At 41.3% G+C, this 18946-nt stretch overlaps 1 protein-coding gene across 1 annotated transcript; it reads left to right on the plus strand.

Annotated features, from left to right (window-relative positions):
• The first annotated feature begins 2626 nt into the window (after positions 1–2626).
• On the plus strand, positions 2627–18683 carry NDUFB8 (NADH:ubiquinone oxidoreductase subunit B8). Its single transcript, XM_063435217.1, has 5 exons — positions 2627–2785; positions 7424–7550; positions 9215–9314; positions 11035–11190; positions 18517–18683. Exons 1-5 carry the CDS (start codon positions 2674–2676, stop codon positions 18607–18609), a joined length of 588 nt encoding a protein of 195 aa, XP_063291287.1. The 5' UTR covers positions 2627–2673; the 3' UTR covers positions 18610–18683.
• Positions 18684–18946: the final 263 nt, after the last annotated feature.

Genomic DNA, 18946 nt, shown 5'->3' on the forward strand with positions numbered 1-18946 from the left:
CAAAGGGATCTCGGACTCAGGGGGCGTGTCCAAAATGGGCCTAACACCAGTCCTAGTGGACAAACAAGTCCTAGCCACCATGAGGCGACATTGCTCCTCGTGGCATGTCTGAATCCATTTTGGCGAGTCATTTACGGCCTGTCTCCAACAATCAATATAAGGAAACTGCCCGTAAAGTTCAGGCCTACCCGATACAGCCACGTGTAAGCGCTGTACCAGAGTTGGATCCAAACTGCCACGTGGCGGCCATGCCGCAACCAAAGTAGGCCACTCCCTAGTACACAAAGTGACCAAACGTACAGGAGACATTTTAACCCCAAAATCACATGTTTTGAATCCCTTTTTAAAATTCTTCACCATACAACCTAAGGGATCCGGAATCGTTGACTGCGACGCGCCCATACTTATCAATGGAACGTCGTTGACAACGAATACTATGCACGCGTACTATTCAACAGTCACACCCGTTTCCTCTGGCAACAGCACCACGTGGTACAGTTACCAAGTTGAACGTACACAATAACACAATAAACACTCAGGGAATTCCCGTACACACACAGCTGTTACACCAGTCACTAGATAATCAATATTATGCCCTTTGGCGAAACTATACAGTCACCCACGCTATAATTCTCTATATATGAATTACCCGTCTATAACACACCCCAGTAACATCGTCTTTTACAAATAGCGGTTACAGTACGGTTAGCATAGGTCAAAGCACAATTTAAGGTCACAATACAATTATTAGTGGTTATGGTGTTAAACATGCATTAGACGACAATGATTAGTACTTATATACAGTGTCAGTAAATATACAGGGTTATGGTACCGTGCACTATAATACAGCAACACACTATTAACACTCTCGCTAGACGGCTGAGCTCGCGCTATCTAACAAGATATACACTTTACTAAACAATCTTTATCACATTTACAATTCCCAACTAAACTATTGGCCAGTACCTTGAATGGACTACCTAAAACTATCTACATCCGTTTTGGTTAGCCACACTGCCCAAGCACCACATATAGCGAGCTAGAGGACCGAATTTACACAGACGCCTCTTAGTCGATTACTATCAAAAATCTAGTGGGTTCCAAATTTACACGCCTTCCCACTTAGCCAAGATAGGTTGAGAGCTAGCGAACCGAATTTACACAGACGCCGCTTAGTCTCCCGGTCCCTCCGACCTAGCGAACAAAATATACACCCCAGAACGCTAGTCTAGACAAGACACCGGTGTCCGGCTAGGGCTATTTACACCAGAACCCCGCCTGACTAACAAAATCAAACGGTCTGACTAAAGAGCGTTCGATCGAGCGGTGCGCCTTCGCTCCTTCCCTCCGACAGAGGGGGCAGATTCCATACACAATTCAAACCCCTTATGGGCCTACCGCACAATCGGTATACCCCTAGTGGGTCTGCCGTCTAAAACAGCAGTTGTCTTACCTCCTCGTTCCTGAACCTGAGTTCACACTCATCGACGGGGACACCCCAGCACTTCTTACGTAGAGGCCGATGATCTCCTGGACAACAGACCAGTGGCGCAGAGACGAAGGGAGGTCCACGCAGAAGTTCAGGGGTGCAGCCGTAGAGAACGTGGGCAAAGATAGACCGTCTCACGCCTCTGCCTCTCAGCTGCCGTTGAACGATGAGCTTCCCGGCCAATGCACCAAATGATACCGGAGAAACTGACGGAAGCAAAGCACAGAGAGATGGACACAGGTTTCTTCAGGAAGGAAGAGATTCTTTATTGGATCACCGATCGGGACTCAGAGGGACTAACGTCACCAAAATACAGCAAGTTCTGAGCCCCGGACAATAGTGCAGGCTCCTTATATAGGCACATAACTCCTCCCATATTAAGCTCCACCCGCACATTCTCTTGACCAATCAATACAAATAAGAATTAACTTCCTGCTTGACCGCATGGCTTGTCCAGCACAATGGAGGAGGGGAATACTACATCCTGTATTCTTGCACATGCTCCGTACACTACTGATCGTATCTTGCCTCGTGCAACCAACTGATCGATACGTCAGCATATGCACGTACACATGCCACGTGGTAATCTCGGCCTACTAAATTTATTTTTACCGAGATTCCACCACATTATCTTCCCTCAATAAAACAAAGATTGACAAAAGTCCCATATGGATCTGTTAGTCATTGCACCAGATGATGCCTGTACCCAGTTGGCTGATGAAAAATGGCAGCACAAACTCCACCTTTTGCCAAAGAGTTCCAAAGATCATCAATGCCATGGGGCAAAATGATCTGTATTTTGTCTAATGTATATCTCTTGACTGTGGTGGGATTTCAAAGCAATTACAGCACAATTAAAGAGAGCTTCATGATAAAGTCTCTATCTGATTCTATTGACAGAGCTGCTTTAATAAGAAACCCTCCTAAAGGCTACGCTTGCCTTTTTATTTATTTTGAACCAGTAAAGCCTCCGTCAGTATGCTCTCTCGTAGAGCTATACTTCACTTGTTGTTGCTAGAGAAGCCATTTTCCCGGAGATCATTGCCTTCGCCTTCATTTGCATCTACCAATACCTATTTGTCGCCATAGCAGTCTCTAGTGTTTAGCCCTCTCACAGTGATTGTCCTTTCTCGGACACTGTAGTTGAAGGCGCCTGCGTGTTGGGGACGGTGGAGCGGGCAAAGATGGCGGCTCTCGGTGCCCGCTTAGTGACAGCCGTGACCCGCAGGTCCCTGTTGGGGGCTGGTAACAAGGCTGGGGCCAGCTCCGTGTTGTGTAATGTCGTTTTAAGATATGGTGAGTGGAGTGTTGCATGCTGGGAACGGATATATCTCTTGGAACTTTAAGTAACTGCTTCAGAACATGGAATGTCACCTTCACATGAAAGGCATCATACAGTCCATTTGATCTGCAGGGACTGCATCACAAAGCACCAGGGTCACACCGGACCTGTGGTGTTATTAGAAGTGATTCTGCAGAAAATGGGGGATGACATCTCATACCAGCCTCAGTTATTGTGACACATTCTGTTACCAGCTAGCATGCAACAATTCTCTCTGTCAAAACTTGTATATCATGTACCAGGCCAAATGTGACATTCTAGACTAAATGTGGAAGGGTTATACCAGCAAGTCTTCATATTCAGGTAGTGAGGTTTATGATAACATGTTATCTGGAAAGCAGAATACAAATACATCTCTTAAGTGATGCTGCATGTGTGGAAATCTGCGTGATGTGATCCAACTTCCAGTTATATTGTCATTATTCTATTCTAATGCAGTTTTCTTAAACATTATTTTGATATGTCTCTGTCTAAAACTTGAACCTTGCTTTCTTCTCTAATTTCAAAACATTCTGTTCCATTCTGAAATATACAGAGTTATTTACTAAAGTAAAAATTCAAAGAGAAATTTAAATTTAAATTGGTTGGTTGAAAGGAAAGCTGACTTAGATAATTTTTCTAGTTTGGCTATTGAATTTGCATCTCTATTCAATGCATCTCTATGAGGAGATGTTGATTGCCCATGGTTGCGATTGGCTTTGCCCCCCCCCCCCCCCCCCCATTTATTCTGATTATGTCGGCCAATGAGGCGGATTGGGGGTGGTGCCAGATGCGAGCAGCCCTGCGCAGCACTGGAAAAAGGTGAGTAAATCACCTTGCTGACCTGTGGTAAGGAGGGCAGACCACCTAAACGGTGGTTTTAAACCTTTAGTGTCAGGAATACACGTTTGTGTTCCAGACACTATAGTGCCCCTTTAACCCCTTAAGGACACATGACATGTGTGACATGTCATGATTCCCTTTTATTCCAGAAGTCTGGTCCTTAAGGGGTTAAAGGGACACAATATAGTCGCCTGAACAACTTCAGCTTAATGGGGTTGTTCAGGTGAAGTGCAATAATTCCCTTCAGCCCTTTTCATGTAAACACTGTATTTTCTGGAAAATACAGTGTTTACTTTGGAAGCTAGGAACGCCACCAGTGGCAATCACTCAGACGACCACTAGAGGGACTTCTGAGTAAACTGCTGCCTAATTCGCATTCATCACATTTGACGTCTTCACACTTGGCTGAAGACATCAAACGTGCTAACAGGACACAGGAGGTTCTGTCAATGCGCCTCCTGTGTCCTGTAGTATCCGGGAGCCTGTTAGCAATCAGAGCCGACAGTGTGGGAGATAAGGATCGTGGGCTCGGGCTGACAGGCTGAAGGCAGGAGGATCTACTGACTTCAAACAGTACACTTATTTTAGAGAGTACAGATAGTGAAAAAAGTCTTAAGTGCTCTCTATCCAATAAAGCAGCTATTCACCAACAAGGAGTTCCTTTTACCTTGTGAACAATAGAACAAAGCAAGCAAGTAAATTAGGTGGACAGCGCTAAGAAGAATTATAATAAAATCGTAAAATAGACAGGTAGCAGCAGATTTCGCAATTATGTGTCTTACTCTTAAAAAAAAAAAAAAAAGGGAAATAAAAGTACAATGATAGAGCAGTATGTTATGGATAATATGGTTATAAAGATATATTCCAAAGGGGCACTCACGTTTTCCAGAGCTTAAAAAGCTCTATTTTAGGAGCCTGAACTTAACAATCTCCGTCTAAGGATTTCTTTTTGCTGGTAACATGTTTCGCTTACAGCTTTCTCAAAAGTGAATTCATTGTACTTTTATTTTCCTTTTTTTTTTTTTTTTTTTTTTTAAGAGTAAGACCCATAATTGCGAAATCTGCTGCTACCTGTGTATGTATGATTTGCGCTGTCCACCTAATTTACTTACTTGTTTTATTTTACAGTGAGGGAGAGAGAGAGTGAGGATATAGAGATAGATGGATAGAGTGTATGTGTATGTTCCACACATTAAGGACGGCGTGCTATGCAGTCCTTGGGGACCCAGCTCTAAACGCTTGCAGGCGGCATAGCACGTCCACGCCATCCTATGCACATACCTGCTCACCGGCGATCGCGATGGGGGGACTTACCTGGCATCCCAGGGAGTCCCCCTGCGTCTGATCCGGCCCTCCTGGGCCATGTGTTTGCGAGGACCTCACGATCACATGGACGGAATAGCCGTTCATAGCACTGCCAGCAGGGGGAATACATGGAATGAAAGGCAGTCCCCCTGCTGCATGAAATAAAGTTTAAAACACAGTTTAAAATTAAATAATGTATACTTAGATAGATAGATATAGATATATATATATATATATATGTGTGTGTATATGTGTGTGTGTGTATATATATATATGTACACACACACTAAGTGTATTTTAATATTAATATATATATATATATATATATTGATATCAAAATACACTTAGAACAACCCAAGGTATTGCAAATGGGGTATAGTACTTTCAAAGTAGCCACTTAGTCACAAACACTGGCCATAATTGGCTTTCAAATAAGTTTTTTGCATTTTTCACACACAAACAATTATGAACGCTAACTTTGGCCAGTGTTTGTGACTAAGTGGCTACTAAAAAAGACTGGACATACCCCATTTGCAATACCTTGGGTTGTCTACTTTCGCAAATGGTATGCCATCACAGGGGTAATTCTCATTCCTGGGCTACTATACGGTCTCAAAGGTAACGTAACCAATCTGGCGAATTTAAATGGGAAAAAAATGAAAAATTTAACATGTTATATTTGACCCTGTAACTTCCCAAAACACCATAAAACCTAGGGTGTACTGTTTTACACTTGACATCACTGAATACAAATATGTGTATTTTATTGCAGTAAACGCAAACAGCATTATGACATTCATAGTTAAAATGTCATGCAGAACTAAAAAAGTAACCAAATTTCTTAAAGGACCACTATAGTGCCAGGAAAACATATTCGTTTTCCTGGCACTATAGTGCCCTGAGGGTGCCCCCACCCTCAGGGTCCCACTCCCGTGGCGCTGAAGGGGGAGGAAGGAGTTAATCCCTTACCTTTTACCCCCTGCCGGGCTCCCTCGGCGCTGGGACTCTCCTCCCTCTTCTTCCGTCATCGGCTGAATGCGCATGCGCGCGCATTCAGCCAGTCTCATAGGAAAGCATTATCAATGCTTTCCTATGGACGCTGGTGTCTTCTCACTGTGAAAATCACAGTGAGAAGCGCGGAAGCGCCTCTAGCGGCTTTCAGTGAGACAGCCACTAGAGGCTGGATTAACCCATAGGTAAACATAGCAGTTTCTCTGAAACTGCTATGTTTACTGCAAAAAGGGTTAAACCTAGCTGGACCTGGCACCCAGAACACTTCATTAGGCTGAAGTGGTCTGGGTGCCTATAGTGGTCCATTAATTTCTCTTTTTTTTTTTTATTCATATAAAGTTATGTTTCATAGCTAAATATGAAGCCCTATTTCGTCTAAGTAAAATGATATATAATAAGTGTGGGTGCACTTAATATGAAAGAGGTGAATTATGGTTGAACAGACATATAGTCAAATTCCAAGTTTTGTTTACGTTTTATTTTGATCAAAATGTGTACATTTGGCTCAGTCCTTAAGGGGTTTACAATATTTATTTACAATGTATGTGTTTGTATACAAACATCATATATAGAGATATCTGTTTATATAGTGGATAGAGAGAAAGATAGGGAGAGTGTGTCAGGTTGCCACTGATGAATGGGAGTAACACCTGTAGGAAACATAAATACAAAAGTGAACAAAAAAGGTTAGGTCATAGGTCTAGATCTAACCTTTAGTTTGGAGCAACCCTTATGGACTAATATCTATTAAAACTTAACTAAACGTGCTATATAAACATGCTCAGTAGAAGGGGAGAAGGGATTTTAGCGCTAGAAAGTACTAGCTAAAGTAGTTATAGTACCTCTCTCTTGGTAGAGCAGGTACTCTGCAAAATGCGCGTCGGGAAATTTAGAGCAGTGGGTGGCAGAGGTTGATAGGGAACAATGCTGCAGCTTTTTACTCTCCTAGATCTCGGCTCTGGAATGGAGGTAAGATTATATGATAAAAAGCACGCAGATTTTTCTTTTTCTTTTCTTTTCTTTTCTTTTTTTTTTTTTTAATGACAAACTAATATAAAAGCAAGAAATAAGGCTAAGGGGACCTGTCTTTCTTGCTTTTATATGCCGACTATAGTGGTCCTTTAATATGCAAGATTTGCCTGTTATACCACTGTAGTTATATCTTTATCATTATTTTTTTTTTTCTTTGTTTTCTCATTGTGCAGGTTTGAAAACCAAATGCAGAACTAACATTACAATATTCAATTGTGTACTTGCCCTGTTAAATCTTATGTTATCTCCTTCTTTTCTTTGTGATTTATGATGTCCCGAAGAAAATATGTGATCTATATTGCTGTAATAAGATAGGCTACATGAAATACAGAATTAATCTTTATTTTAAAATGTAATCACTTAGCTGTTGCATCTGTACTGTTCAGTCTTAAAATGTTAAAATATTTTTTTGGTTTGTTTAGCATCTGGAGTTTCTAAGAGTGGCTTGCCAGGGTCATACCCTAAAACATCAGAGGAGAGAGCAGCTGCAGCCAAGAAATACAACATGAGAGTTGAGGACTATGAACCTTATCCAGACGATGGCATGGGGTGAGATATTTACTCAGCTAATTTTCCCCCTGTGGCAGTATACCCTCGAGTAGTTGGGTTGCTACCACCTAGGTTGTCCCTTACCAGTGTGTATAGTTCCAGAGTGATTATGCTCTCCTGCAAGAAGTACCGCTGGTTCACCCAAATACTAGCCTAGACTTAGTGAAGGGTGAAGAACTCATTTTATTAAACAAAGCACACAGATTGATACCCAGACCCCCAGCCTGGGGTTCCATTCATTGTGACATAAGCCCGCCCAGGTGCCTCTGTCTCTGGGAGATAATTGAGTCAGCTCTCCGTTAAACTCATAATCTCCTGGATACAAAGAGCTCAACACAGAAAACACACCCCAAAACACACAAAATATAGTCACCTGCACATTATTTATGATTTAAAGGGATTCTCCAGTGCCAGGAAAACAAACCCGTTTTCCTGGCACTAGAGGATCCTGGAGTGCCCCCCTCCCTGCATGCCCCATCCCACATCGCTGAAGGGGTTAAAACCCCTTTAGACACTTACCTGAATCCAGCGCCAATGTCCCTTGGCGCTGGGTCAGGCTCCGCCGGCGGGGAAGACCTAATGCACGTGAATTCCAGCCTTTTTTGGTGTAAGATTAGGTCAGAATCTATGCAAATAATTCATGAGTTTTACATAGTTACATAGATACATAGCTGAAAAGAGACTTGCGTCCATCAAGTTCAGATATCTTTACAAGTTTACATATGTTTTTGCTGTTGATCCAAAAGAAAGCAAAAAATCCAGTCTGAAGCGCTTCGAATTTGCAACAAACTAGGAAAAAATTCCTTCTTGACCACAAAATGGCTGTGTCCTATGTATAGCCCTGTTTATGAATAGATTTTCATATAATGGTTTGTACTGGCCCCGAATATATTTGTATAATATCATTTTAACTGATCTCATTAATTGTTTTATTGATCAAACTATGTGAGCACAGAGGAGAATAGCCAGATGTGTTTAAACTTTAAACATGGCAACAGTAACTGAATTAGAAGTGTATTTCACATTTTTAGGGTAAGTAAGATAATTGAAAACATTTTATTTCCATAAATTGGCCAGTGTTTATCTAAAGCTTATAATTCAATTTGAATTCTTCATAATTCAAACCTTTTAAATGGTTGGGCTACAGCAACAAAAGTGCTGTGAGAAGTTCCACTTCTGTCTGCTAGAAAAGATAAAAAAGGCTACAGTGGGCACAGGTTTGCCAAAAGCTGGACAGTAGAATAATGGAAAAATGCCACCAGGTTTGATAAATCTCAATTTCTGTTGCAATATGCATATATGTTAGAATCAGAATTTTGGTGTAAACATGAATCGATGGTTCCAACCTGCATTGTGCCAAGAGTTCAGGCTGGTGTATATTAATAATATTACACACGCCCACCATTATTGTAATGAATCATGGTTAATAATAATAACAACATAATTAATTATAGTTAATAAATAATAATATTTGCAAATTCTGACTTGACAAGTTTCTGCTAAGTAAGTGTACACATTTACTCGTGCATAACATATCATTAACACTCTGTAGAGTCTGCACATTATCTTGGACCTCTTTGCTCTAGTTAGTAATCTGTGACTCATCAGTGACTAAACTACCATGCATAAAGTTTCCAACTACTATATTCTTACTTATCCAATAGGTTTGGTGATTATCCCAAGCTTCCAGATAAATCTCAGCAAGAAAGAGACCCTTGGTATCAGTGGGACCATCCTGATCTCAGGAGAAATTGGGGAGAGCCCGTAAGTGCAGACAGTGGATATTAAAATTAGCAGAACAAGAACTGTTAGAGATATGTTTTAGATATTTCCAGAGATGTGAAGCTGTAATTTTTTTAATGAGACAAGTTTGCAATTTAAAAAAAAAAAATGTTTAAGCATGAATGGTTTTGAAGTAGTTATTTCACCTTGGTAAAATAAAATGAAAAACATGCTATGCACCCCTACACCTTATTTTCTAAACTTTGAATTGCAGCAAATTCAAACCTGAATGACAACATTTAGGCTATCAGGAAGTGAGAATAGAAAACTCTCCAACTCCACCAGGTCGTCCCTCTGTTATGCCGTAAATAGCGCACTCCCCTTTCTGACAGGCTTCACAGTTGTATTGGCTACCATTTTGTTGCAGTTTTGAACCCAGATACAAGTTAGTATGCTCCTGTTGTGCACATGTCAGTGTGCCCACATATACACCTCGCACTCAGAGCCAGCCTTACAGGAGTCCCGGTGGGTCCGCTACTTCTGGAAACCAGAAGAAGCAGTATGCGGCACTTTTTCTCCTTCCTCATGGCCCTTCTTTAGTTAAAGTCCTCTATCATTGATGGGATAGGGGAGCTGGTCTGGGCACCTGCTCTAGTTAGTTAAACACACCAGCTCTCGGGACTCTGAGGGGAGGAGAGGGCGCTATGATATCACAACTTGGACCCTCTCATTCACACAAGGAGGCAGATTGTAAGTATAAAAAAAAATTGTATGTTGTGAGTGTATGTGACTGTGTATGAGTCTTCATGCGACGGTGTATAAATATGCAATTGTGTGATGCTATGTGACTGACAGTGTGTATGTAATTAAGTGGAGACATGCACTGGAGGGAATGTTAGGACTTCAGGATGTGGGATTTTGGTCAAGAAGGGGGGGAAGGAGGGCAGCACTATATCCTGGGACCTAGGAAGCACATTGTTCTGGACTTGCTCTGCATGCACCCAAAGTCTTTCATCCTCCTAGTGTTCAGTCAGCACTTCACAGAATTAAAGACCTGTCAGATCTAAAAGATTAGTGTATTTAATTAATCTGTAAATTACAGTGTCAATAATCTAGGAACCTCAGAAGGATTTTGCACATGGGCACTATAACCGGGTCATGCAATAAAAAAATGTAATAAATCCTTGTGCACTGAAGTTTTGCTGAGTAGAGTCCACGCATGTACAAAATCTTTTAAGTCAACTTTCGTATAACATGAATAAATTAATAAGGTGACTCACAGTGGCACTCATTAAACAACAACATTAAAACAGCAACAACAAAAATTGTTGTGTAGACTTATACACCTGACAGATCAGTATATAAGTATACACTTAAATGGACACTTTTTTGTTGTTGTTAGTATATCATGCATGGACAATCTACGTAATTGAAGAGACATGTCATTCGCACTTTACAGTTACAACAGACATGAAAACATTGTGCATGCACAGTAAGGTTAATTTATGAGACTTTGTACTTGCACATAAGTTTAATGCCAATTACCAGACCTACTGAAATTGAGCTATTTGAATTCACCTTTTAAAATAACTGATAATCTGTGTTGCTCTACTCTGAGCATTGAAAAAAATGTTTTATTTTTCTCTCTACAGCTTTTTAGTTCTCAACATTACGTTTAACAATCCAGTTATAAGTTATATTGTTTCAGCTTCATAATATCACAGTTTCAGCTCACCAACCTCCCTATTTTATTTATATCTAGATGCATTGGGACTTTGACATGTTCATCAGAAATCGTGTGGATACATCCCCCACGGCAGTGTCCTGGAACACAATGTGTAAACATCTATTTGGGTTTATAGGATTCATGCTATTCATGTTCTGGGTTGGAGAGAAGTTTTCCTTCTATCCCCCTGTGGTACGTATACTTAATTCTTGATAAATATGCTTTTCCACTATATTATAAATAGAGGATTGGTGTAATAATAATAGAACTGATCAATATCTTATTTTACCACTACATCTCCTCCATCTTTAATATCCTGGAAAACTGTTGTTTGCAAAAGTAGCATGCTGAAGACTTAGTAATCTAGATCTTTAAATTTCTGTTGATTTGTATGAAGTGGGATTAAGAGGCAGATAAATTCAGTTTCTGTAAAAGAAAAAACTATCAGTTACTGGGAAGAAGCAAAGAAGTAATAGTTTGCTCCTCCCTGTGGACAAGACATTTAACAAGCATCTTGATTAAAAAGGACCCTCACCCTTTCCCTATAAAAAGCAGAGCCGCAAAACCTACCCCAGTCTTCTTTCTTGTCCCAATAGGGAAGGACAGGACATTCAAGGGTGAGACACACGGGCTATCTGTCTGGGGGATCCGGTCCGAGAGCTGCCCGGGTGGTAAGCTGAGGTAAGCTCGTTACGGAGCAATCAGAGGTTGGCTTCTATATGCCGAAAAATGGTTCCGGCAAAAGGCTTCCGGAAGGCGGAGCTAGTTGCTGAGCAAGCGCACAGCGGTGGAACGCACGCCCGGGTGGTGATGCGTTCCACCTAAGCTTCCGGATGCGCAAAAATGCATGCGCAAACCGGAAGCTTAAAGAGATATACACCAAAAAAAAAAAGCGAAAATTTGATTTCTGGCGCAATAAAAGAGCTGTGCTGGTACCCACTGACTGTATGGATGCAGGTCAGAAGAGGTACGCCGTGTCACCTATCCCCCCCACACGGCTCAGAGGTATTTTGAGGTAGAATTAATAGGAATCTTTACTTTAAAATATTTTCTGAAGCATCATGGGATTTGACAAGCTTTCTAAGCCTCCGTTTTATATTTCTCTAACAGATATGTCTATCCCAGCCTATCCTGAGATGGACAAGGAAAAACTGGCTACCCCCATGCCTAGAAAGGCTACGGTAAAATCCAAACATCTAGTTTGCAGTGATTGTGCAACTCCTCTTCCAGACAGAACAAGGAAGAAAATATGCAGGCAGTGTACTGCAAACTCTTTTTGGAAAGAGATAAGCAAAAGGATATGCAATCTTTCCTAACCTGGTTCCAAGAGAATCTGGTCCAGACCTTGGAGACTATTAAGGAGTCTAAAAAGGTAGAAGCCCCTATACAACAGAAGATCAAGAAAAGAAGATCATCTACATCTGAATCATCATCCGGAGAATGTACTTCCTCTATAGACTCGGATGAATCAGGATCCTCATCAAGTAAACCGGTGGGGTTTCCTTCGGATGCAATCCGAAAATTTATTAAAGAGGTGTCAGGGTGGCGGTCTGGTGTCCGAAACCCAGACACAGTGTCCAGGCGGCGGAGCAGGACCGGGACCCAGTATGCCTGATGTTCAGAGTAGGAGTCACAGTGTGGAGGTGGATTAGCAGGGTCTGGTGCAGGGTAACCGCACGCCCCCTGGTGTTGAGCACCAGCGTTTGTGCAGCCACATACCAAGTCCCTGAAACAGCTAAAGTGGATACAAGGAGCATGGAAATTAGCAGACCTCCCAGGAGCTGAATAGGGAGGCTCTGCAGCAAGATTGTATCCAGTACTAGAAACAAGGCAAGACTAGAGATAGGCACCAAACATGAAAACAAGACAAAACTAGGAGAACCCAGAACCAGAGAAGGATAGTAAGCTAAACCCAGAACATATACACAAGACATGAGGAAAACATAAACATAATATGGGCATGACTGGACAGGACTGGGTTTGCAAACTAATACAAGACAGGATAACATAGGCAAAACAAGGAGACATAACCAAGTACTACATATGAAAATCATGGGGATTTAGTCACACTATATGATCACATTGCACAAGCGTGCCAACAACGCCAATGTACCCCATATCTGGCAGGTCCTACACTGCCTAATGTATGCTAAAACAACCACAGATTCAGAACACATATATAGCACTTACCTGCAAGAAAGGACAGAAGCAGAGAGCAGCTGCCTGCAGGAACACTGAAACATAATGAAAGATGGAAACAAACGGGCGTGGCAAATAAAACAAACATTTAAAGGAAACCTGGAGACTGGGAAATCCAGGGACGAACTATAGGAATGAACCCAGAAATCCCAGCATAAAGAAAACCAGACATAGACTAGAAAACCAAAAAACCAATGGAAAACTAAGCAAGAATAACAAAAAGAGTACTGGATACCAGAAGCCAAGGCCAGACATCTCCACAGAACAGAGCAGGACGTGACAAGAGGTTAATCTATCAATCCTGCCTCAGGGATCTGAGAATCCCAAAAGAGGTTTTTCTATTCAACAAGGCCTGGTTGATCTAATATTCAGGGAATGGAAAAACCCTGAAAAACGTGCCTTCATTTCCAGACACTTCAAGGATATCTTCAAACTGGCTGGCGAAGTTATCTGGGAAGATCTCCCAAAAGTAGATGTTCAGGTGGCACAGATTGCTAAAAAAAAAAAAACACTATCCCTATAGGGGAGACTTCAGCCTTAAAGAATCCTATGGATAAAAGAGCCGAGACCTCGTGTAGGCGGGCTTATCAGACGGCAGGTTTTCAATGCAGAGCTTTACTGGCAGGAGCAGCAGTAGCCAGAGCAAATGGCGTTTGGCTAAATACGGTCCAGGAAATTTTATCTTCTGACCAGGTTAATGAACTTAGCCACATGTTTCAGAACATGCATTTGGCAAACGAATACCTGTTGGATATGTCAGTAGAAGTTCTTAAATTGGTGTCCAGAATTATGGGTTTGTCTTCTGTGACAAGACGTGCCTTATGGCTAAGGTCTTGGTCGGCGGATACAGCTTCCAAATCAGTCCTTTGTGAACTCCCACTGGAAAAATCTAAATTATTCGGCGCCCCTTTAGACGAAATCATTAGGCAAATGTCAGAAACCAAAAAGGCACTTCCTCAAGATAAGAAGTTCTCCTGGAGACCAGTCTACAGGAATTACCAGTATAAAAGCAGGAGATCTTATCAAGAGAGACCACAACTTTTTCAAAGAGAAGATAAAAATCGGAGATTTGAACAAAGAAGTGAGGTCAAAAGAACCTTCAGAGACAAAGAGAGACGTTTTTGATGCCAGAAGTGTGGGAGGAAGGCTCCAATATTTTTTCCAATATGGGAACAGACCAAAAAAGATCCGTGGGTTCTAAGGCTTATCCGACGGGGACACAAGAATTTTTTTTTTGAGAAACCAAGAGCAAGGTTTCTGCTATCAAAATACCAGTCTTCAAAAAGATCTCAGGCTCTATATTATCAGACCATGCTTCTTCTACACAAAAGGGTGATAGCAAGAGTTCCACGAAAGCAAAAGTTTCGGGGAGGCTATTCAAGATTGTTTCTGGTTCCAAAACCAGACCTATCTTTTCATCCCATTCTGGATTTAAAGAAGATAAACCAGTTTATCCCCTATCACAGATTTCGCATGGAGTCAATCGCTTCGATTTTTCCTCTCTTACAAAGAGGTGACGTTATGGTAAAAATAGACTTAAAGGAAGTTCCACCGTTCATTTCCAGTTCAGGGCTCTGCCGTTCGGTCTGTCATCCGCTCCAAGGATATTTACAAAGATCCCATCTCCTCTAACAGCTCATTTGAGGAAATTGTGAATTTCGATTATCCCATTTTTGGACGACTAATGGCACATACAGAAAAACAGCTGCGCAAGGACCTGTAGGTCACTATAAGAGTTCTTCAAGACCATGGCTGGATCTTAAATCTAAAAAAGTCAGTTTGCATTCCAACAAGAGAAATAGAGTTTCAAGATCAATTCAGTCTCCATGTCCATTTTTCTTCCCAAACGAAAAAGGAGGAAAATCCGAAAAACGATTTCCAATCTCCAAAGGATGGGAAGTTTGTTCCTTCAGACAGGCCATGAGCGTTTTGGGACTTCTAACCGCCACTTTTCCGGCAGTCAAATGAGCAAGGTCAGAGGTCAGACCATTACAGTGGAACATCCTGACTACCTGGTCAAAAAAGGAGGAAGATCTAGACGAAAGATTCTTGTTATCCCCTCAAGTGAAAACTCAACTTGCTTGGTGGAAAACCTCAGAGTGCCTTTCAGGAGGTTTATCTTTTCTTCCAAAGGTCTGGCTAATAGTCACTACAGACGCTTCAAACTCAGGTTGGGGAGCGCACTTAGGCTCCACCATGTTCCAAGGAAAATGGTCGTCCAGGGAGGCAAAGGAATCTACAAATTTCATAGAATTATTGGCAGTTCTGTATGCTCTACATCACCTCAGGCCTTGGTTACTTCAAAGAGCGGTCAAGGTCCAATCAGACAATCGTACAGTAGTCTCTTATATCAATCGACAAGGAGGAACCAAAGTAAGAAAGCTTTACAGTCTTTGTGCAGATATTATGGAATGGGCACAAAGAAATCTGGAAGACATCGCGGCAGTTCACATAAGAGGCGCAGCGACAATATAATAGCCGATGATCTAAGCAGGGGGAAGTGGGACCAAAAGGAATGGTCGTTGAACCCGGACATTTTCAGAATCCTGACAGAAAGATTCGGAGTACCGAAGGTAGACTTGATGGCAAGAGCTTCAAACAAGAAGGTTTACCATTTTGCCTCCCTATTCAGAACAGATCAACCCAATTGGATAGATGCTCTAGCAATAAAGTGGGATTTTCGCCTGGCTTACGTCTTTCCACCTCTGCCATTAATCCCAAAGGTCCTCCTCAAGATATGAACAGACCGAGCAAGAATATTGGCAATAATCCCTTATTGGCCAAACAGAGTCTGGTTTTCGTCTCTAAAGAAGATGACCATCAACTATTGGGAGCTTCCCAGATCAAACCTTCTCATCGTGAACAGGGACCTGCCCTTGAAAGTGCTAGAAATATTCAGGTTGACTGCTTGGCTACTGCAAGGCTGATCCTTCGAAACAAAGGTTTGCAAGAAGACAGAATAGCGGTCTTACTCCACGCTACTAGAAGATCGACGTCTAAGATATACTTTAGGATTTGGTCTAAGTTTCTTCACTGGTGTAAGGATCACCAGTTCCCGGTTTTACATCCATCCATAGATAACATTCTCCATTTTTTACAAGACTGGTTTGAAGCTGGCCTGGGAGTCTCCACTCTCAAAGTTCAAATATCAGCCTTGAATTTTTTTCTACTTAAGGATTTGGCATCCAATGTATTCATCAGAAGATTTTTTAGGTCCATCAGCCTCAAGAGACCACCTAAGCGATCTGTGTTTCCAACTTGGTACTTGGCCCTGGTCCTACAAGCTTAGTGTTAATCCTTTTGAACCTTTGGAGGAAGTTCCATTAAAGATTTTATCTCTTAAAGTTTTGTTTCTGGTAGCCATCACGTCGGCCAAAAGAGTGGGAGAACTTCACGCTCTATCCTCCTCAGATGAATTCACCATATTTCACGAAGACAAGGTGGTTCTTTATCCAAGACCGTCTTTTCTACCTAAAGTCTTGTCTTCAAAGAATATTAATCAGCCAATTCTATTACCTTCATTTTTTAGCGATGCATCGTCTCCTCAAGAGCTCAGATGGCAAAAATTGGACGTCAGAAGAGCATTATTTGTATATTTAGACAGAACAAAGGAATTCAGAAATTCGGACCATCTATTTGTTAATTTTCAGGGGCACCTCAAGGGCGAGGTAGCTTCCCGCGGTACCTTATCCCGTTGGCTCATTCAAGCTATCGAATTGTCGTATTCTTCGACAGGTCTTCAGTCTCCAGCTACAGTCAAGGCCCATTCTACCCGAGCAATGGCTACCTCATGGGCAGAAAAAGCACTTGCATCTCCAGAAGTCATCTGCAAAGCAGCGTGCTGGTCGTCTTTCAACACCTTTATCAAGCACTATCGGCTACACATATTCTCTGCCTCTGAAGCTGCTTTTGAGTGAAAGGTGTTACAAGCTGTTGTGGCATAAGTCCCGCCCAGATGGGTATCTTGCTATATCCCATAAGTTACTGCCACCATATGACAGAAAAAACAGAAATTTTTACTCACCGTAAATTCTTTTTTTCTTAATATGGTGGCAGTACTGCTTCCCTCCCTCTTTATTAAATGATTTTTTTGCAGTAGATGTTTTTGGTCTGTGTCTCTTTACTTGTTACATACTGGGGTAGGTTTTGCGGCTCAACTTCTTATAGGGAAAGGGGGAGGGTCCTTTTTAATCAAGATGCTTGTTAAATGTCTTGTCCACAGGGAGGAGCAAAACCCATAAGTTACTGCCACCATATTAAGAAAAAAAGAATTTACGGTGAGTAAAAATTTCTGTTTTCAGTGCTTAGGGAAAGACAACATCATGACTGGAGGCAGAAACGTTGTCTTTCCCTATGCACTGAAAATAAAAGATTGCAGATTGCAAAAAGGTGTGCTGAACTATTACTTTGTTGACTTGTGCCATACATGGGAATACAGATCCTAAGGTTACCTGCACCCTTCCAAAAGGTATATTTATTAAATATAAATGACAATTGACTGTAACTTATGTCAAAGAAACACTTCAAGCACCATACCCCACTAAACCCCACTGTATTGTTTATGGTGCCAGGAGTTCTCTGGTGCTGTGCCATAGTAAGTAGTAAAACTGTTTGTTTGAGTATGGTTTAACAACTTACCCCGGTTGCCTGCACCACATACGATTTTTATCTTGAGAGAAAAGCTAGGTGTCTATAGAATAAACCACTAAAAACTAAACCAATCAAAGACCACACTAATTGGCTGAAAGCTGACACTGTAATGCAATGACTGCAGTCCTGCATGGCCCTGCTTAGTTTTGTACAGAAAAAGATTTCTCCTGCAGGTGCCAGGCAGGACCTAGGTAAGTTGTTGAACTTTACATATAAGTGGTTCAACTTCTTACCTTTTGACAGGGCAGTCCTGGCACCAAAAGCACTACAGCGGGCTGTACTGTTTATGCTGCGTGAAGTGTTTCTTTAAGCTTTTTTTGCATCAGATGCTCAATTTTTTATTTTTTTGGCTAAATTTATATTAAAGATTTAGCAAATTAACAACAAAATGCAGTTCAGTCATGGCAAAGCAAGGGTAAGCGTTCTCTGTATGCTTTGTTGCTACCTGTTGGGTGCAAAGGACAGAACTTGATGATAAACAGGGAACTAAGATTTTATTTTTTACATTTGACAAATATTTCTAAATATATGGGTAAGTAAGCATAATAGTAAAGATTCTGGGAAGTCACAGTTCCCTTTTGATATATGATTATATATTTTGGGTTATAATGGTAAAAAAAAAAATGACCGGAAATTCATTTTGTATAATGATATTCTTTCTTTTTCCAGGCTCCTAAACAGTATCCATACAATAACCTGTACTTGGAGAGAGGAGGTGATCCATCTAAAGAGCCCGAAGAAGTAAAAAATTACGAGATTTAATGGTTTCAATGGGTGTTGTCTGTGTTGGGCACTGTACAGATTGTTCTTTATTCAATAAAGAGGACCTTATCGAATATTTATAATATCCAGCAACAATGTCTTCATTTACTTAATTAAGTGAACATATATATATATATATATATATATATACCCCACGGATAAAATACTCCCACCCACTTAATGGAGAAGGCAACACAAACAGATATAGGTGGGGGGAGGAGGAGACATTTATTTCCCTCATAAACATAATTATAAAATGGACATGCATGAAAACAGAGGGGATGCTTAGGTGAGATCAAACTGGAAAGGAACTTGTATAGATATATATCAAGAGAGC

Source organism: Pelobates fuscus, chromosome 10 (assembly GCF_036172605.1).
Source record: "Pelobates fuscus isolate aPelFus1 chromosome 10, aPelFus1.pri, whole genome shotgun sequence".
NCBI lineage: Eukaryota > Metazoa > Chordata > Amphibia > Anura > Pelobatidae > Pelobates > Pelobates fuscus.

Excerpts from the sequence above, each read along its gene's own strand:
- NDUFB8 (XM_063435217.1), top strand. The coding sequence starts at position 2,674 with ATGGCGGCTCTCGGTGCCCGCTTAGTGACAGCCGTGACCCGCAGGTCC. Across the intron at positions 7,551-9,214 it reads TATCCAGACGATGGCATGGG|GTTTGGTGATTATCCCAAGC; the intron begins GTGAGATATTTA and ends CTTATCCAATAG. Across the intron at positions 11,191-18,516 it reads TTTCCTTCTATCCCCCTGTG|GCTCCTAAACAGTATCCATA; the intron begins GTACGTATACTT and ends TTCTTTTTCCAG.